The 18812-nt window shown below is 49.1% G+C and overlaps 1 protein-coding gene and 1 pseudogene across 1 annotated transcript; both read left to right on the top strand.

The window, feature by feature from the left end:
* Window positions 1-7937: 7937 nt before the first annotated feature.
* On the top strand, window positions 7938-8145 carry LOC102962658 (annotated as a pseudogene).
* A 2502-nt stretch (window positions 8146-10647) lies between these two features.
* CDK20 (cyclin dependent kinase 20) lies at window positions 10648-17791 on the top strand. The gene is made up of 8 exons (XM_042963885.1): window positions 10648-10986; window positions 11413-11526; window positions 13648-13836; window positions 14049-14170; window positions 14355-14417; window positions 15084-15207; window positions 15529-15684; window positions 16783-17791. Exons 1-8 carry the CDS (start codon window positions 10912-10914, stop codon window positions 16978-16980), a joined length of 1041 nt encoding a protein of 346 aa, XP_042819819.1. The 5' UTR covers window positions 10648-10911; the 3' UTR covers window positions 16981-17791.
* Window positions 17792-18812: the final 1021 nt, after the last annotated feature.

The following is an 18812-nucleotide window of genomic DNA, read 5'->3' as shown; positions in this document are numbered from 1 at the left end:
TTTCTTTCTAAAACCTAATAAAAGCTTACCTTCCCTTTGTCTCTTCTGATTTGCCTGTGGTTCACCATAGCATGCATGTTTCAAATTATAAGTCCTCTGTTATCCCCAAATAAGCTCATTTTGTTAGTGAAATAACTGGCTCTTTTATATTTAAGGTTGATGCCTTAACATAAAAATTATTTTGAGCTGAAGCATATTGAGAAGCAGCGAACCCAGAAAAAGCTTTCTCTTTACTGCCTAAAAGCAGGAAATAAATTCTCCTTTACTGGAGACAGACTTATCAGGCCCATGATGGCACCAGAGGAATCTGCAGAAAACCTATGTCAGTAGTTTCCTTCTGTGTTTCTACCTTCACACAGTTTGCTGCCTTTGGAGCCTAAAATCCTCCCTTGTCTTATCATTTCTCTGCAAATGTATTATTGTTCATTGAAGATGGTACAGAAGCTGGAGTGCTAAGCCAGACTGCTTTTGAGTTACTTTTTTGAGGTTTCTCTATGCGATGTTCGCTGCTTGCACTATATAAAGTTTTTCTCTTGCTAACCTGTCTTTATGTTAAAGAGCCCCAGCTGAAAACGTCAGATAGGTGGGGGCCATGTTGCCTTCCCTACAAGGTGAAGAAGTCTACATTCCTTCCAAAGAGGTCACAGTCTTAGACACCTGGTTCTATCACCAGTTTCTCAGTTTCCTTCCATTTCTTACCTACACACTTGATTACCCCCTCACCTCCCAGCCCACCTTGAGACCCTGTACCCCCACACCTGGACTCTTTAATCTTTATTCAAATTATCCCACAGCATGTAAAGCCCCCCTTCAAATGCAAGTCAATTCTATCACCTTCCTCATAGAACTATCTCCAGTTCCTCAGCTGGAAATAACAAGTTCCTCCCTTTGGTTGTCCATCCCCCTTAGATAGTAGCAGGTGAGTGAATGGTAAAATTACAAGAAAAAAACCCTGTAAACCCAGCTATGGTGCTCTAGGCAAATCAATTAATAGCTGTGAAATTTCTGTCATCCAGAAAAGAAAATCATGTTGCAGTATATGAATAATATTATGTAAATGATGTACTGTATCCATATATAAATAATATCCTAATTGCTTAAAATGTCCATTTAACTGTTGTATCTCCTATAATGTGTTATACATACGCATGAAATACATACTCCTAGTCAGTATAACATTTCATAAATGTAAAAGAACAATAGCACTGTTCTCTGAGTGATAAGATTGTGGGATTTTCACCACATCTTCACTGTTTTGAAATCAAGCTACTTTGTCCCCCTCTGTAGCCACACAGCTTCTGCCGATTTGTCAGTTTGTTGCTTCTCAGCTTCAAATTCACCCTTCTTGCCTGTTCCGGACAGTGGACAGCTGATCTGGCCCTTTCCTTTCCCTCCTGTCATGATAGGTATGAATCTCTGCCAGTGGGCCATGCTGGAGCACAGAGGAGGAAAGACTTTCCTTCCTGTTTCCAGTGTGCTTACTCATCAGGCCCTCCAAAACTTCTCTCCAACACAAGAGCAACAGGAAACCTGGAAAAAATGGTCAGAAACAACATTTTTGAAACTCTAGAAATTAGGGCTGCCTGGGTGGCTCAGTCGGTTAAGCGGCCGACTTCAGCTCGGGTCATGATCTCGCGGTCCGTGAGTTCGAGCCCCGTGTCGGGCTCTGTGCTGACAGCTCGGAGCCTGGAACCTGTTTCAGATTCTGTGTCTCCCTCTCTCTGACCCTCCCCCGTCCATGCTCTCTCTCTGTCTCAAAAATAAATAAACGTTAAAAAAAATTGAAAAAATAAAGAAACTCTAGAAATTAAACAAAGACGTAGAGCAATACAGGAGCCTTTATTCGAGGAAAACAGTGGGATCTCAGTAGGAACAGCAGGCCTTGTGATACCTGCACGTGCCCTACTTCCTTTCCCTCTTCTGAAACCCTACAGTAGCCTCGACAATGAATAGCCCTCAATCTTGGTGAGAATCGAGATGAAAATGAAGCATGGCAGCTCATGCAAGGGAAGTAGCACTCTGGAAATGTATTGGAGATACTTCCAAGCCTCACTCCCAGAGCACTGCCATTACTTGGCCTGTCTGGGAGCTCCCTGAATACCCCACTCATAAGGCTATCCTTATTTCACCTGATTCACAACTCACCCAGTGCAAAAAGCCTTTACGCTGGATCATTTATTAAGGATATCCCAGGCAGTTGACAACTTTGTGGCCACGTGATGCAGAGCATAATAGTGGGGTAGACAACAGGCTAACTAAAAAGCTTCAAAGGAAAAGCTGAGGCTCCAGCATGTTCCTGGGAAGCTAGAAGGCCGTGTGCATATGTAGGGATGTATGCATGCCTGCACTGTGCATGTATCCAGGAAAGGCTTGCAAAGGCTAACCCTGAGGCTCTGCCCAAGCAGCAAGTGAAGCGTAAGGCAGACTTGTCAACCGTCTGAGCATGAGAGATGGCCCCAACACACACACACACACACACACACACACACACACAGAACCCCTCCGCAAAGACTGGAAAGTCTATAGGAAAGCTCTCCCCAGTTGTTCACCGACAACTAAGCTCCCTGAGCAGAGATTTCAGAGGCCATGCATTGTAAAGAAAGCAGACATTACATGATTCGATAAGAAAATATACCAAACAAACATCAACAAAAAGCAACAACAGCAAATCTGGCAAGGGAAGATAATCTGATTTCTAGAGCTGCCAAAATATTTTATTTTATTTTATTATTTTTTTCCAAAATATTTTAAAAGTCTAGTTTTTTTAAAGTTTATTTATTTTGAGAGAGAGAGAGAGAGAGACTGAGAGTGCAGGTGCTTATAAACAAGCATGTGAGCAAGCAGGGAGAGAGAGAGAAGAGAGAATCCCAGGCTCCAGGCCGTGAGCACAGAGCCCGACATGGGGCTCAAACTCATGAACTGTGAGATCACGACCTGAGCCAAAATCAAGAGTCAGACACTAAACCAACTAAGCTACCCAGGCACCCCAAAAGCCTAGTTTTCAATACAAAGTTGTAAGACATGGAAAGAAACAAGAAATTAAGATTCACATGCAGGAAAATATGCATACAACAGAAACTGTCCCTGAAAAGCCCACATATTGGTTTTGTAGACGAACTTTAAATAGTCTATTTTAAATATATTAAAATAACTAAACAAAAGCAAGCATGTCTAAAGAACGAAAGAAAAGTAGAAGAAAGATGTCTTACCTGATAAAGAATGTCAGAAAGAGAGAAAATATAAAAAGTAAAAATTCTGTAGTTTAAAACTATAACTGAAATGAAAAATTTAATAGAGGCTCAATATCAGATTTAAGCATTCAGAAGAAAGACCAGCTAACTTGAAGATAGAGCAACAAACCTTTATCCAGTCTGGGGACAGAATGAAAAAAATCAAGAAAAATGAGCAGAACTAAAAGGGACCTATAGGAAACCATCATGTGTCAATATACACATAATGGGAGTCCCAGTAGGAGAGAAGAAAAGGGAAAAAAGAATATTTGAAGAAATTATGGCCAAAGTTGTCCTGATTTTCATGAAAAACATTAATACGTATATTCAAGAATCTTCACAAACTACAAATGGAACACACTCAGAGAGCCATCTCTAGACATGTCATAGTCAAACTTTTGAAAACCAAAGAAAAAGAGAATCTACAAAGTAGCAGGAGAGAAGCAACCCATTACTTAACAGATCCTCAATAAGACCTAATCATCATGGAGGTCGGAAGGCCAGAAGGTAGAGGAAAGGCATATTGAAAGTGCTGAAGGTAAAAGACTATCAGCCAGCCAGTCTACATCCAGCATGATTATCCTTCAAAAATGAAGAAGGAATTGAGACTCGCCCTACAAGAATACTAACAGGAGACATTTAGGATGAAATGAAAGGACACGAGGCCATAATTCAAATCCACATAAAGAAATGTGGAGCTCCAGTAAAGAAAATTATATAAGTAAATGTAAATGTAAAAGACAGCATAAATATATATATTTTCTTTGTAACTTCTTTCCTATCTTATTTAAAGGCAACTACATAAAGCAATAATTATAAATCTGTGTTGAGCATACTCCATATAATCGTTCATTTGTATGGCAATCACCACATCAAAGAAATGGAGAGGAACAGAACTATATAGGAGCTACATAGCAAAGTTTTTCTATAGTGAAATTAAGTTGGTCTTAATAAAAACTAGACTGTGGCAGCTCTTTCTGCCCATGCGTTCCCCATGCTTTAATAAAACCATCTTTAAGGGGAGCCTGGATGGCTAAGTCAGTTGGGCGTCCAACTTCAGCTCAGGTCATTATCTTACGGTTCACAAGTTTAAACCCTCGTCGGGCTCTGTGTTGACAGCTCTGAGCCTGGAGCCTGCTTTGGATTCTGTGTCTCCTTCTCTCTATCCCCCTCCCCCGCTCATGCTCTGTCTCTCTCTCTTTCAAAAATGAATAAACATTAAAAAAAAATTTTAAAAAACACCTTTAAAAGAAATAAAAAATAGATTCTTAGAAGATGTGAATTTTAATCCCCAGAGACACACGAAAAAAAAATCTAAACATACAGTAAAAAAAAAAAATGGCAAGAAAATTAATATAGAACACACTAGAAAACATCCATTTAACACAAAAAGAGGTCAATAATGGAGGAGCAGAGAAATGAAAGGAGACATGGAAAACAGTGATTGGCAGATGTAAATCCTGCTTTATAAATAATTACAACAAATGAATTAAACACTCCAATCAAAAGGGAGAGATTGGCAGAATGGATTTTTAAAAACATGATCTAACTATGCATTGTTTATATGAGGAGGCTCACTTTAGATAGTAAATCAATGGGAAAAGAAACAGCATGCAAATAGCAACCAAAAGAGATTTGGAGTGTTTATGCTCACATCAGTCAAAATGGACTTTTAGGCAAAAATTGTTATTTGAGACAAAGAACATTTATAGCTGTATTTAGGGAAATAAATGGGCCAATCCAATAAGAAGAATAACAGTGACATGCATATATGCACCTAACAACAGAACCCTAAAATACATGAAGCAAAAGCAGACATAATTGAATAGAGAAATATATACATTTCAACAATAAAAGTTGGTAACGTCAATGCCTCGCTTTCCATAATGGATGGAACAACTAGGCAGAAAGTAAACCAGGAAATAAAAGACTGGAACAACACTAAAACACAATCAGACCTAATAGCCACCCATAAAAGGATCCACCAACCAACAGCTAATACACATTCTTCTCAAGTGCACAAGAACATTCTCCAGGATACCTCATATGCTGGGGCATAAAATAGTCTCAGTAAATGGAAAAGGAGCAAAACTACACAAAATGTGTTCTAAACTCACAACGGAATGAAATTAGAAATCAACAACAGAATAAAACTTGGCAAATTTACAAATATGTGGAAATGAAACAGCACTGTCCTAAATAACCAATGTTTCAAGAGGAAAAACAAAGAAAATGAGAAAATGATACTAATGAAACACAAATACCAAAACTTATAGAATGCAGCAAAAGTGGTGCTCTGAGTGAAATTTATAATTGCAAATGCCGGTATTTAAAAATAAAAAGAAAGAAAGATCTAAAGTCAATAGCCTAAGGAGAGGGCATTGCTACTGACCTAACAGGGAAATAATTAAAATGGAGTGTTATGTACTGACAAATTAGATAATCCAGATGAAATGGATAAATTCATGGGAAGACATGTACTCCTAAAACTGACTCAAGAAGAAACAGAAATTTTGAACATATAGCAAGTAATAAATAATCATAAAGTTTCCCACAAAGAAAACCCAGGAACAGATAATTTCACTGGTTCATTCTACCAAATGTTTAAAGAAGAAGTATTATTAATCCTTCACAAACTCTTGGAAAACATAGAAGAGGGGGGAACACTTTCTAATACGCCGGGAGCCAATCCATCCAGCCTTCCTGGTGGCACAGCCCGGGTGGTTGGCGGAAGGGCAATGCACAGCGACCCTCCGAATGGGAAGCTACTGGTATCCGTCCTCTTACTCATCATGGCCATCCCCACGGTCCAATTGGCACTGATGATTCAAAAGAAACCCATGGGGGCAAACTCGGGGACATATTCTGGGGATGAGGGAAAAACCCTGAGAATCCGAAGATGGATAATGAAACCTTATATCCAGCCGGTGCCACCCCTGCCTGCCCGTCCCCTACCTAAAGGAAGGATAGCCCCATATATCTCTCAGCCAGGGAGGGGGGCAAATGGGTTCGAAAGCCCCACTCCGGCAACAAAGGGATGTCTCTAGGGATACAAGTTACTCCAACCCCTAGGCCCACTTGGCCCCCAGGAGGCATTCCAGATGGTAACTGGACCCGGCGGGTTAAGGTACAGAATGGTTCATTAGTTCCCAGGTATACATTGTCTCTCTGGGAGCGTATAAGGTGCGGGTTCCCAGGGCCCTCTTGGCTCCCTCTCGGCACCCAGACCAAAGCGAATACTTTTGTTCCTTGTACCGCAAACCGTTCAAAGGAACAATCAACAAGTCAGATCCCTGTAAACGTTCCACTTGAGGTGTTGAGAGCTAGATGACCTTCCATGAAAATAGCAAAGCAAATGCTTTATAGACTATAAATAAACGTAGATACATAATGAAAGTCGTATGAAGAAATCAATCAATAAGCAAAAGGCAGGAGGAAACGTTACAAAGAAATAACCGTGAGGTTCCTTAATGGGTGATCACACCAAGGAACGTTTTTAGAATCAGGTAAAGCCGAGAAACATAGATGACCACGCGACAAGGAAACTGCTAACAAACATAATGCCACGTTTGCCACAATAAAGCGGCCAGTCGAACACACTGCTGTCGTGTCCATTTGTTATTTTCGCCGACGCCGTTCATCCTTCGGGAGCCCCTGGACCTGCTGGGGCCGGACCTCGTCACTAATACATTCTATGAGGCCTGTATTACCCTCATACCAAAACTAAACAAAGATATTACAAGAAAAGTACAAACCAATATCCTTTACGAATATGGATTTTTTTTTAAACTCTCGAAAAAAAAAAAATACTAGTGTCATGAAGCTAGTAGCAAATCATGAGAAGAGAAGCCACAGACTAGGAGAAAATATTTGCAAAAGACATTTGTAATAAAGGGCTGTTATCCAAAATGGACAAAGGACCTGAACAGACAATTAAACAAATGAGATATACAAATGGTAAATAAGTGTATGAAAAGATGTTCCACATCATATTTCATTAAGAGATGCAAATGAAAACAACAAGAGACCACTACACAGCTATTAGAATGGTGAAAATCTAAAACACTGACAGCACCAAATGCTGGTGAGGATGTAGAGGAAGAAAAAAGCTCATTTATTGCTTAGGAGAAGGCAAAGAGGTGCAGTCACTTTGGAAGAAAGTTTGGAAGTTTCTTACAAAACAAAACATACTCGGGGCGCCTGGGTGGCTCAGTCGGTTAAGCGTCCGATTTCAGCTCAGGTCACAATCTCGCGGTCTGTGAGTTCGAGCCCCGCGTTGGGCTCTGGGCTGATGGCTCAGAGCCTGGAGCCTGCTTCCGGTTCTGTGTCTCCCTCTCTCTCTGCCCCTCCCCCGTTCATGCTCTGTCTCTCTCTGTCTCAAAAATAAATAAACGTTAAAAAAAATTAAAACAAAACAAAAAAACATACTCTTACCATTCAATTCAGCAACTGTTCTCCTGTTTTGGCGTCTACCCAAAGGACTGGAAATCTCATGTTTATACAACACCTGCAGATGGATGTTTATAGCAACTTTATTCCATAATTGCCAGAACCTGAAAGCAACATAGGTTTCCTTCAGTAGGTGATTGGATAAATAAACCTTGGTCTATCCCGACGATGGGATATTACTGATGTGCTAAAAAGAGATGAGCTCGTCCACTTTTGTGTACATGTCCTTGGCAACTGAGGTGTTGGCAGGCAGGCACCATGGATCAGGTAATGGAGTGCATAAAGCCAAGTCGGCAGTTTGTGAAGGACTCAGTTTGACTGGTTAAAAGATGCACTACACCCGACAGGAAAGAATTCCAGAAGATTGTCATGGCAACAGCAATAAGATATGCTATAATAGGATTCATTGGCTTTTTTTGTGAAATCGATGCATATTCCTATCAATAACATCATTGTTGGTGGCTGAATATCTTTTAAGAAGAGTTTCTCATCTTGGGGATTGGTAAACAAGTGAGAATTTAAGAAGCTCATGGAGTAAAAATTTGCCTGTATGTTTTGGGTTTTTCTATCATTTTTTTCCTCCAGATGTTTCATATTTCTTTTTTTTTTTTTTTAATTTTTTTTCAACGTTTTTTATTTTTATTTTTGGGACAGAGAAAGACAGAGCATGAACGGGGGAGGGGCAGAGAGAGAGGGAGACACAGAATCGGAAACAGGCTCCAGGCTCCGAGCCATCAGCCCAGAGCCTGACGCGGGGCTCGAACTCACGGACCGCGAGATCGTGACCTGGCTGAAGTCGGACGCTTAACCGACTGCGCCACCCAGGCGCCCCAGATGTTTCATATTTCTAAATTAAAATAATTTTGAAATAACAAAATAAAAATTGAGCTATCAAACCATGAAAAGACATAAAGACATAAAGGAAAATTATATGCATATTACTAAGTGAAAGAAGCCACTCTGAAAAGGCTACATACTGTGTGATTCCAACTCCGTGACATTCTGGAAAAGCCTAAACTGTAGAGACAGTAAAAAGTTTGGTGCTTGCCAGGGGTGAGGGGAAAGGATATGAATAGGATGAACTCAGGGGATTTCTAGGGCAGTGAAACTATATACTATAATATAATACCATAATGGTGGGTATGTGTCATTATGCATTTGTCAAAATTCATAGAATGTACACCAAGAATGATGTAGACCATGGTCTTTGAGCAATAATGAAGTGAAAAACCGCTAATAAATAAATAAATAAATAAATAAAATTTTTACCTAACCCAAAAGTCATTAAGATATTTTGTTTTCATCTAAAAGCTTCATTGCTTACATTTCATATTTAGTTTTGCAGTACACCTGGAATGAATTTTTGTGTATGGTGTGTACATTTTTTTCTTCATATGACTTTCCAAATGACTGTACTATTTTTTGAAAACCATCCTTTTCCCATGCCACACTGTATTTATCCTCACCCTTTGTAATAGCTATAAAGTATTCCATTCTAAGTCACTCCCATTACTTATTTACCATCTGCCACGGTCTCTGCTATCATCAAACAGCATGAACATCTTTGGATATCAAGGCGTTCTTCTGCAATTGTTAAAAGAAAAGTGGAACTGAACTTCTGAGCCAGAAAACATTTTTTGAAAATTAATAAATGATATGGTTCAAAACTGAAAGAATACAAAAAGGCCCAGTGAAAAGTTCACCTCCTACCAATCCTTCCAGTCCCTCCACCAGGTAACTGCAGTCATGAAATCTTGAGTATCTTTGCAGAAACCTTATAATGGACGAACAAGCATTAGTTACATGTTTTTCTTTACATAGCTAGTGGCACACTGTATGTTCTGTTCTGCATCTTGCCTTTTTAGCTAAACAATGTATGTGAGAAGTCTTCCTATTACTGCACATAAACAAGCATCGTCATTCATTTTTGAGGCCACATATTCCATTGGAAGGGTATACCGCCACTTAGTCTCCTACTGATGGACATCTGGAACGTTTCCAGTTTTTGCTGTTCCAATAATGCTACAATGAGTAACTTTGCACATGCCGTTTTACATGTGTGTGGTACATCTGTTGGGGGAATTTCTAGAAGTGGACTTGCTGGGTCCAAGGGGATATGCATCTGGTATGCATCTGTCATTTGATCAGCATCACCAAATTACACTCCCACAAGCAAAGGGTAAGAGTTCCTGTTTTCCCATAGCCCTGGCCTTTTATTTATTTATTATTATTTAATTTTTTAAATGTTTATTTACTTTTGAGAGAGAGAGAGAGACAGAGACAAAGAGACAGAGCACGAGTGGGGTAGGGGCAGAAAGACGGAGACACAGAATCCCAAGCAGGCTCCAGGTTCTGAGCTGTCAGCACAGAGCCCAACTGGGGGCCGAACCTACGAACCTTGAGATCATGGCCTGAGCCGAAGTCAGACACCTAACCGACTGAACCACCCAGGTGCCCCTGACTAATGGCCTTTTAGATCTGGGATCTTTAGCCATTTGATAGGTGGAAAATTGTAGATTATTTCGCATTTATTTTATCGTGGTGAGATCGCGCATCTTTTCCGAAGTTTAACTTCGCAACTTGTGTTTTTTGTCAAAATCCTTTGTATACACTTCTTTAAAATCGCTCACTGCAATTTCCTCCTAATGTTTCCTCATGAGAAGCCTTAGACTTGGGCTTCCTGGTCAGAGTTCGAACTTTTTAAAAGGTCCCAGCTGACCGTCCAGAAGGGAGGCCCCGTTGATGCTCCTTCCACAGCTTGGTCCTGAACCGGGCTCCCTTCCTCACTGACTCCTGAGTAAGCTTGAAGCTGGCATCTCCAGCTACAGATGGGGAACCCTGGCCGGCTGGGGAGGAGTTGGCCCCGCCCAGTCACCAGGAGTCCCCGCCCCAGACGCGTAGCCCCGCCCCCGATCCCGACCTATCACGACCACGCGGCACCGCCCCCTCTGCGTGCCCTGGCGTCGCACGTCACGTGACGTCCAGAAGCGGCGGGCAGGGGAAGCCGTCCGCCATTGATCCCCCGCCCCGGCGCTGGCGCCCTCCGCGCACGATGGCTTCCCCCGAATGAAGCGCGCTGCGGCCGGACCGCGGGGAACCGGCGAAGGCGCAGACGACGCCCGGACACCGTCCCCAGCTCCGGTCGGCCGCCCGGTCCGGCTCCCGGAAGCAGCCCGTTGCTAGGCAACCGCGTCGCTCCAGCGGGGAGGGGCGGGGCGTGCGGAGGGTCTGCATGGACCAGTACTGCATCCTGGGCCGTATCGGGGAGGGCGCGCACGGCATCGTCTTCAAGGCTAAGCACGTGGAGGTGAGCGGGGCCGTGGGATCTCCGTCTGCAGCGGTTCCTGGCGGAGGGACGCCCCCCCCCCCACCCCCCGCCACCGTTTCCCCTGCCCGCGTGTGCACCGCTGCGCCTGCCTCCTCGCCCCGCTTCGTGGTGTGCGCCCACCACTTTGGCCCCCATCAGTGGGGGCCGTCCGGGTTGCAAGCTTCCCACCCACCCGCGAGGCCACAGCAGCTATGCCGCGAGTGCCCGAGGAGCGTGGCCTGAAAGCCTCTTAGCTGTTTGCGCGGCGCTGGGACAGCTGGTCCCGGGCTGTACCTGATTTCCCTCCCTTCCCACCCCATGAGGCCCCTGGGCCTCTGCGTCCCACCCAGGTGGCGCCTTTCCCGTCCCCGCGGCCCCTTTCCCAGCCTGGGATGGGTGGCAGTGTCTGCGTTCTGTCCTGCACAGACTGGGGAGATCGTGGCCCTCAAGAAAGTGGCCCTGCGGCGGCTGGAGGATGGCATCCCCAACCAGGCCTTGCGGGAGATCAAAGCCCTGCAGGAGATCGAGGACAATCAGCACGTGAGTGGGGCTGGGGTTGGAGGGCCTCTCCTTCCCTTGTCCACCTCATCCACCCACCGGCTTCACTCCACACTCATCCCTCTTACCCACTGATTTCTTCCCTTACTCATTCTCTTCTTCACTGACTTCTTTCCATAAAGCATTTAGTGATTTTTAATGATCATGATCACTGCCACCCATTGAGCTTCTGTTCTGGTCACAGGCTGGGTTAACTGTTTCGGGTATTTGTCATTCTGAGTTCTCCGCTGCTCAGCCAGGCCCATTTCAGGATCTCCCCTCTGCCAGCTTGTGGGCGCTCAGCTGGTCCCGGGAGGCTTTGGTCAGGGTCTGATCGAGGACATTCTAACCTTGGGTCCTCTCATGGGCCCTACCCTGTGCTGGGCGTTGGCCCTGAGCGGACTTCTGATGATTTAAGTGCTGCAGGGGAGATGGACAGAGGCTGCAGGGCCCACGTGGCTTGGTCCATGGGGCTGGGAGGCGCTGTGGGCACGCGAGGAGGGGCACTTCCCCCCAGCCCCGTTGTTCTTCACGGTGCTCTCTCTCATCCCTGGGAGGTGACTGGTGTATCCTGTCGTGCTCTGACTTGCTTGTTATCCTCTGGAGATGTCCATGACATGTTGGCTATGTAACAGAAGCACTTTGTAAACTGCTTGTAAAACACATAAACTATGCGCCCTAGTTTTGTACAAACATGTGTACCTATATGTGAGTGTGGGATTGTACGTACCCTATCTGTTGTAAAGTCGGCTAGAATGTGCTATAAGTTTGATTGTAGGTGATAGGGTTTTTCTTCTGTTGTTTTTCCTTTATAATTCTGTGTATTTGAGTATATGTGTGTGACGTGGGGAATGATTGGGTGCTATCTTCAAATTCTGAAAACCAGCAATAAAAGTCCACGGGCTCAGGGCACCTGGGTGGCTCAGTCGGTTGAATGCCTGACTTCGCTCAGGTTGTGATCTCACGGTTTGTGAGTTCAAGCCCACATACGGGCTTGCTGCTCTCAGCTTAGAGCCTACTTCAGATCCTCTGTCTCCATCTCTCTGCTCCTCCCCCTCCCCTCAAAAATAAACAAACATTAAGAAAATTCAACAAAAAAAAGGTCCACGGGCTTGCACACACAGCCCATACATGGGAGGGTGACACGGGCCCTCCACCTGTGAGTCAGCAGCCCTGGAGGTCCCACCTTCAGATGCCCCAGCGTGGAGCCCAGGCTGCCCTCATCTCCGACCCGAATGATCGCGCCATTTCCTTGCTGGTGCTCCCCTCCCCACCGTCCAAAAGTGTGGATGAAACCCTTCACTTCCCTGCTGGAAAAGCCCACTGGCTTTTCTTCACACCGAGAGCTGCAGCCCCTCTTCGTCCTACATGACCTCTGAAGCGTCCCCTGTGACGGGTACCGTCCGGGCCTCAGCACAGGGCAAACGTCCTTCCCGTAAAGGACCCTACATGCCTGTGTCCCTCCTGCCGCCTCACTGTCCCCTCTGCCCCCAGGGCTTTGTGCTTGGTGCTCCTCTGTCTGTGCTCCTTCCGCATCCCTGCCTTACTGACTCCCCTCGCCCTATTTGTTCTGTCTGTCCTCGTCAGAACCGGGACACCCCAGCCGTTGGCTCACTCAGTTGTCTGTCTCCCTGTGCTGTGAGCACAGCGCAGGCCCTGCCAGGCCTTGCTCCTGCTCGATGTTGTGCAGCCTGGCCCCGCTGACCCGTGGTCCCTTGGGAAGTGTATGTGACGTGTGTCCAGCTCTCCTGGTGCTGGGGTTTCATGGCCCTAGAGGAGCCCAGAGGAGACCTGTGCCCTGTGTGTGTTTGTCTGTGTGTGAGTGACGGGCAGGGGGTGGGGGGGGGACACTGCAGGTGGTTTTCCAGTTCCTGGGCTGGGGGGATGCCCAGTCACTGCCCTGGGTGACCTTCCCACCTCCTCTTCCCTGAGTGAGTGAGTGGAGTGTTAGATGGGGACCACCTTCTCTCTGGAGAGGGGAACAACCGGGGGTTCCGCATCCCTGGTTCTGAGCTCAGGTCTCACGTCACCCACCCGCCTGGTCCTCTGTCTGGGGCGGGGCTGGGGTCCCCCAGCGGGTCTGAGTGATGTGGGTCCCAGGGCTGACGGGATGCCTGCCCGCAGGTGGTGCAGCTGAAGGCCGTGTTCCCGCACGGCGCAGGCTTTGTGCTGGCCTTCGAGTTCATGCTGTCGGATCTGGCCGAGGTGGTGCGCCACGCCCAGAGGCCCCTGGGCCAGGCACAGGTCAAGAGCTACCTGCAGATGCTGCTCAAGGGTGTGGCATTCTGCCACGCCAACAACATCGTGCATCGGGTCAGTGTCAGCACGGGCTGCGGCGGGACCTGCGGGCCAGCCCTTGAAGAGGGGGTCAGAGGGGCAGGACCCGCGGTGTGGCCACACCACAGAGTCAGTGGCCCTGGAGAGGGTGGGGCCTGGGCTGACCCGGGTGCTTAGCCTCCCACATCCTCCTGCCCCAAGGTCCTCCAGGGGTGTGGAGGAACTGATGCCTCCTTTGGTGTCTTCAGGACCTGAAACCGGCCAACCTGCTCATCAGTGCCTCAGGCCAGCTCAAGATAGCAGACTTTGGCCTGGCCCGGGTCTTCTCCCCAGATGGCAGCCGCCTCTACACACACCAGGTGGCCACCAGGTAGGGAGGGCCAGTTCCCAGGCAGGAGTTGGCAGAGGACAGGCCCCAACCTTCTCACCGGGATGAGATGCTTCTGGACCTTCTGTTCAGACATTGCTTGTGGGGCTGATGTGGGGCGGGGGTGACCTTTCTGGGCAGCCTCCGTCAGACTAGTGAGCTGGCTGTGCCCACCCCCTCCTCCCAGGTGGTATCGAGCCCCGGAGCTCCTGTATGGTGCCCGCCAGTATGACCAGGGCGTCGACCTGTGGTGAGACTTCTGTGGGCTGGGCACGGGGGAATGTGGGGTTGCTAAGCCATTTGGGGGTGTCTTCGTGCTGTGAGCTCTAGGTTGCCTTGGGGGTGTTTCCCCTCGTTGGGGAGTCTCTAAGGAGTCTGGGGTCAGTTTTCACTTGGGTGGGGGTCAGGTGTGATGGGAGTGGGAAGCATCTGGGCTGGGTCAGGGAGGCACTTGAGGCTCAAGGCATGGATCCTCTAATCTGGTAGGCAGGGGTTGGTTATATGCCTGGGTGTGAAGGCTCTGAGCCTTTATTTGGGTAGGATGGTTTGCCCTTGCTTAGGCACTTGAGATTTAGGGGCTATTTTGGAGGTCTGTCCCAGAAAGTGAGGAGTGAGAGACGGTGGCTGCGTGTGCCAGAAACTGAGGCTCTGAGAAGTCTCAGAACCACTGAGGGGGTTGCTATGTTTTCTAGGGTTGAGGCCAGTGAGCTGTTGGAGAGGGGGATGTGGTCTGTGTTCTAGGCTTGTGGGTTTTGTTTACGAGTCTGTAGCCTCAGGTACGAAGCTGCTGTGCTATTCTGTGGTTCCTTGGCCCTAGTATGGGGTGTGGGTGCAGTGTGGGGAGATCTGTGTCATAGTGTGAGGCGACCGAACTGGTGTGGGGAGATCTCTGAGCTGTCTGGGTCTGTGTCTGCAGGGCTGTGGGCTGCATCCTGGGGGAATTGTTGAACGGATCCCCTCTCTTCCCTGGGGAGAATGACATCGAGCAGCTTTGCTGTGTGCTTCGAATCCTGGGCACCCCCAGTCCTCAAGTCTGGCCGGTTTGCAGGGGTTCCCGGCGGGGAATGGGTGGGGGCAGGTGTCTTCCCTTCCCCCCAACAGCTAGGACCACCCTCTGTGCCTTTTCTCTTGTGGCTCCACACCTCCCTGGCCCCCTCCCGTCCCCCCAGACCACTGTTCTGGCCTCTCTTGGCGGCTCCTCCCATCCTGCCCTGCTGGATGCAGGAAGCCAGGTCCTGTCCTTCCCCTCCTGCCGGCACACTGGCACTTTGTACACGTGCCTGAGACGTGGGGGGGTGGGAGGCGGGATGACCGGTGAGCAGGTGGGCCACGGCCGCACGGACTGATGACCATGGTCCTAGGAGATCACGGAGCTGCCCGACTACAACAAGATCTCCTTCAAGGAGCAGGCACCTGTGCCCCTGGAGGAGGTGCTGCCCGACGCGTCTCCCCAGGCCCTGGACCTGCTGGGGCTGTTCCTCCTCTACCCTCCGCGCCAGCGCATCTCAGCCTCCCAGGTAGGGTGGCCCCGTTTCCCTGACCCTCCTCACTCGGGGCCCTGTGATAGGCTGGCACCAGAACCCGGGGGGCCACGGGCAGGCGGGGGCCCCAGTAGAAGGCATGGCCACCTTGCCGGAGAGCGCGCCTGGGTTGTGGGTGACCGGCTGCCTCATCCCTCCAGTGGATATTTACTCTGCATCTGCACATGCCTGGCATCTTCCTGGGCCCTGGGGGTGGGCAGGTGGGACTGACTCTGGGGGGGTTGTGGCAGTTTAAGCTTGGGGAGGTGTTTTTCAGGGAGAAATGATGAGCAGAGGTCTGGCGAGGGGGACCTGGAAGGGGGTTGTGTGGCTGGGAAGGAGAGGCAGGACCATGGGCTGACGTGGGAGCCTCTCTCAGGTGTACCTGTGCCCGCAGCCTCACCGTCCCCATGCCCTGCCCGCCCCAGTACTAGCAGGCCCCTGGTGAGCCGTCTCAGCGGACCAAGGCTCCTGGACCAAGGCCACCTGCCCGCCTCCCTGTCTACGCCACTGCCTCTCAGATCCTGCTTGTGTCTCTTCGGGGCACCCTCCCCTGGCAGGCCAGCTCAGACCCCAGCAGGGCTCTCCTGTGGCTCCCTCTCCGAGCAATCACATGCTGGGGGACATCACCTCTGTGACCCTCCTGGCCACTCTCCCCCCGCCCCCGGGCCCCAGGCCTGCTGTGTGTCCTCAGGCCTTAACTGTGCGCCTCTGGGATTTCTGCTCCGGCACCCCTCCCTGGAGCTCGCCCGCACTGCTCTGCAGGCCCGCAGCCTCTCTGGTCCCCTCAACCTCCGCTGTCGCTCTGACACAGCACTAGTCATCTGACACTCCCTGTCCCTTTCTCCTCTGTCTTGTCTGTCACCCATACCCCTGACTTGGGGAAGACTCACGGGGAGGCTCTGTGTTGTGCCCCCTGCTGGCTCCCGAGAACCTGTAACGGTGTTCAGGTGCTGCGCACGTGGAGATGCTGTGGAGCAGGTGTGGGAATGAGCCTTGGCAGGGCAGTGCTCCATCCTCCCTCAGAGGCAGGTGAGCTGAGGTTGGGACGGGGAGGTGACTCATTGCCTTCTGTCCCTTGCTTGCCGCCCGCAGGCCCTCCTGCATCAGTACTTCTTCACGGCTCCCCTGCCTGCCCACCCCTCGGAGCTGCCGATTCCCCAGCGCCCAGGGGGACCCACCCCCAAGGCCCACCCGGGCCCCCCCCACGTCCATGACTTCCACGTGGACCGGCCTCTCGAAGAGTCACTGTTGAACCCGGAGCTGATTCGGCCCTTCATCCCGGAGGGCTGACGCTGGGCCCGCCTTGCCGTCCTGTCCCCCGGAGCCCCCTGGGCTTCTTGTTTCTCTGCTGGGCCTGACCCGACCTCCTGTGGCCTCCACACAGCCTCACCAGGTCCACCCCTCACCTGGTCTGCTCCCAGGCTGGGGATGAGGACATCCGGCTCCAGCAGAGAGGACCTACAGCCGGTGCCGTTGGCCTCCCATGTGCGTGCTGCCAACTGACCCATCAGAGGGAGACCGTGAGCTCTGTGGCTGTGGCTGTGGCTGCCGTGGTGCTGGTTGTCCAGGCCCTGACTTCCCGGTCAGGGATGGCCCTGGTGGAGCCATCTAGGGGAGCGGAGAGTGTAAGGTGTCCTCACGTGGGAACACGAGTGGGAGGGCAGCTTTGTTTGATTTTGTTTTCAGAGGCATTGAAGGCTAGTTCACTTTGGAGGTTTATCGTAAAAAGCCCAGGTAGTTCTGCCTGGTGTCAGCCCTCCTCCATTCCTACCGAGGGAAGTGGCCAAGGTGGCAGGCATCATTTCCCGGCCCTTGTTTCTCTGTGGTCACCAGGAATGCGGCTCCATTCACGGCTCCTCCGGTCCTGGGGGCTTCATGCAGTGGGGCTCCCATTTGGAGGTGCAGTGGCAGAATTCAAGCCCCAGGATGGCTCAGGTTGGGGACCGATCAGGGTCAAGCCACTTACCAGCATCTCTACCCTGAGGACAAGGGTGAGCCAGGACCAGACGTGCCACCTCCTTACTCAGGTACAGAGCAAGTGAGGAGATAGGCATTCTTGGAAGTCATTTGTTAATTCAGTAAATCCGAATATTTAAGCCCAGTTGGCTCTTGTTTGCTTGCTTAATAAATTTTGATCAGCTGATTCTATAATCTACACAGAAATGAAAGGGTTAAGAGAAGTCAGAAGAGAAAAACCAGGGAAGGACTCACTGTTAGACCTAAGACTTTTCATAGGGCCTGTTGAGACAGTGCAGTCCTGGTTCAGGAAGAGTTAAAAACGGACCAGAGAAACAAACATATCCTTAGCAATCGCTTACTCTTAAAATGTGCATTTTGTTCTTCATGTGGCTAAACCCGTGTCAGCCCTGAGCACAGGTGACACTGCCAGGCATTGCCTCCAAGCTTCTGGGGAAATACAAAACAATAGACACAGCGTTGCTTTCAGGGAGAGGTCTGATGTTTTAGGGATCTGTCCTCTGCCTGTTTGTCCAGCCACATCTTCTGTCGATGCCAAGCTCCAGTCTAGCTAATTTCTGGGAGCTCTCAGCTCCGTATAAATTTGAGCCTGTACCCACGTCTGGATCACTGACCCTCCACCAACTCCATCCACAGGATACTCTAAACTTGCCCTTGAACCTGACCTCACCTTGAATGTCAAGGTCAGAGTGAGGCTGAGGGTCACTGTGAAAGCAAAGGTGAGGCCAGGGTGAAGATCCCAGTGATGGTCACAGTGAGTGTCAGGGTCAGGTGAGGGTAGGGATTCAGGAAAGCGTGGATGGCAAGGTTGAGGGTTGTGAGCAGGGCGAGGTTGGAGGAGGGTCAGGGTCAAGGGTGAGTGTCAGGACCAGGAGCAGGCCCGAATCTGGTAAATGAGAGGCCCATGTCAAAGGCCAGGTTGAGAGCGGCAAGGGTCCGAAATGGAGGACAGGTCAAAGGTGAAGTCAAAAGGCCAGAGCAAGGGCTTGGGAGGGGCTGGGTTCAAGACCGCCACAATGTCCAACGTGAGGGTCAGTGCAGGGGTGAAGGTCAGAGTGAGAGCCAAGGGGTGGTCAGAGGCAAGTGGAAGGTCAGGGAGGAGCGGGGCCGACTGGCTCCAGCTTAAGGCAGAGGGCTGACAGGCT

This window comes from Panthera tigris, chromosome D4 (genome assembly GCF_018350195.1).
Source record: "Panthera tigris isolate Pti1 chromosome D4, P.tigris_Pti1_mat1.1, whole genome shotgun sequence".
NCBI classification, from domain to species: Eukaryota; Metazoa; Chordata; class Mammalia; order Carnivora; family Felidae; genus Panthera; species Panthera tigris.
The sequence above is the reverse complement of the archived record's forward strand: the minus strand, read 5'-3'. Positions and strand labels throughout refer to the sequence as shown.

Bases quoted from the DNA above. Each gene is read 5' to 3' on its own strand.
- CDK20 (XM_042963885.1), top strand. From the start codon at position 10,912: ATGGACCAGTACTGCATCCTGGGCCGTATCGGGGAGGGCGCGCACGGC. The intron at 11,527-13,647 runs GTGAGTGGGGCT...GCCTGCCCGCAG, and splicing joins AGATCGAGGACAATCAGCAC to GTGGTGCAGCTGAAGGCCGT. The intron at 14,171-14,354 runs GTAGGGAGGGCC...CCCTCCTCCCAG, and splicing joins ACACACCAGGTGGCCACCAG to GTGGTATCGAGCCCCGGAGC.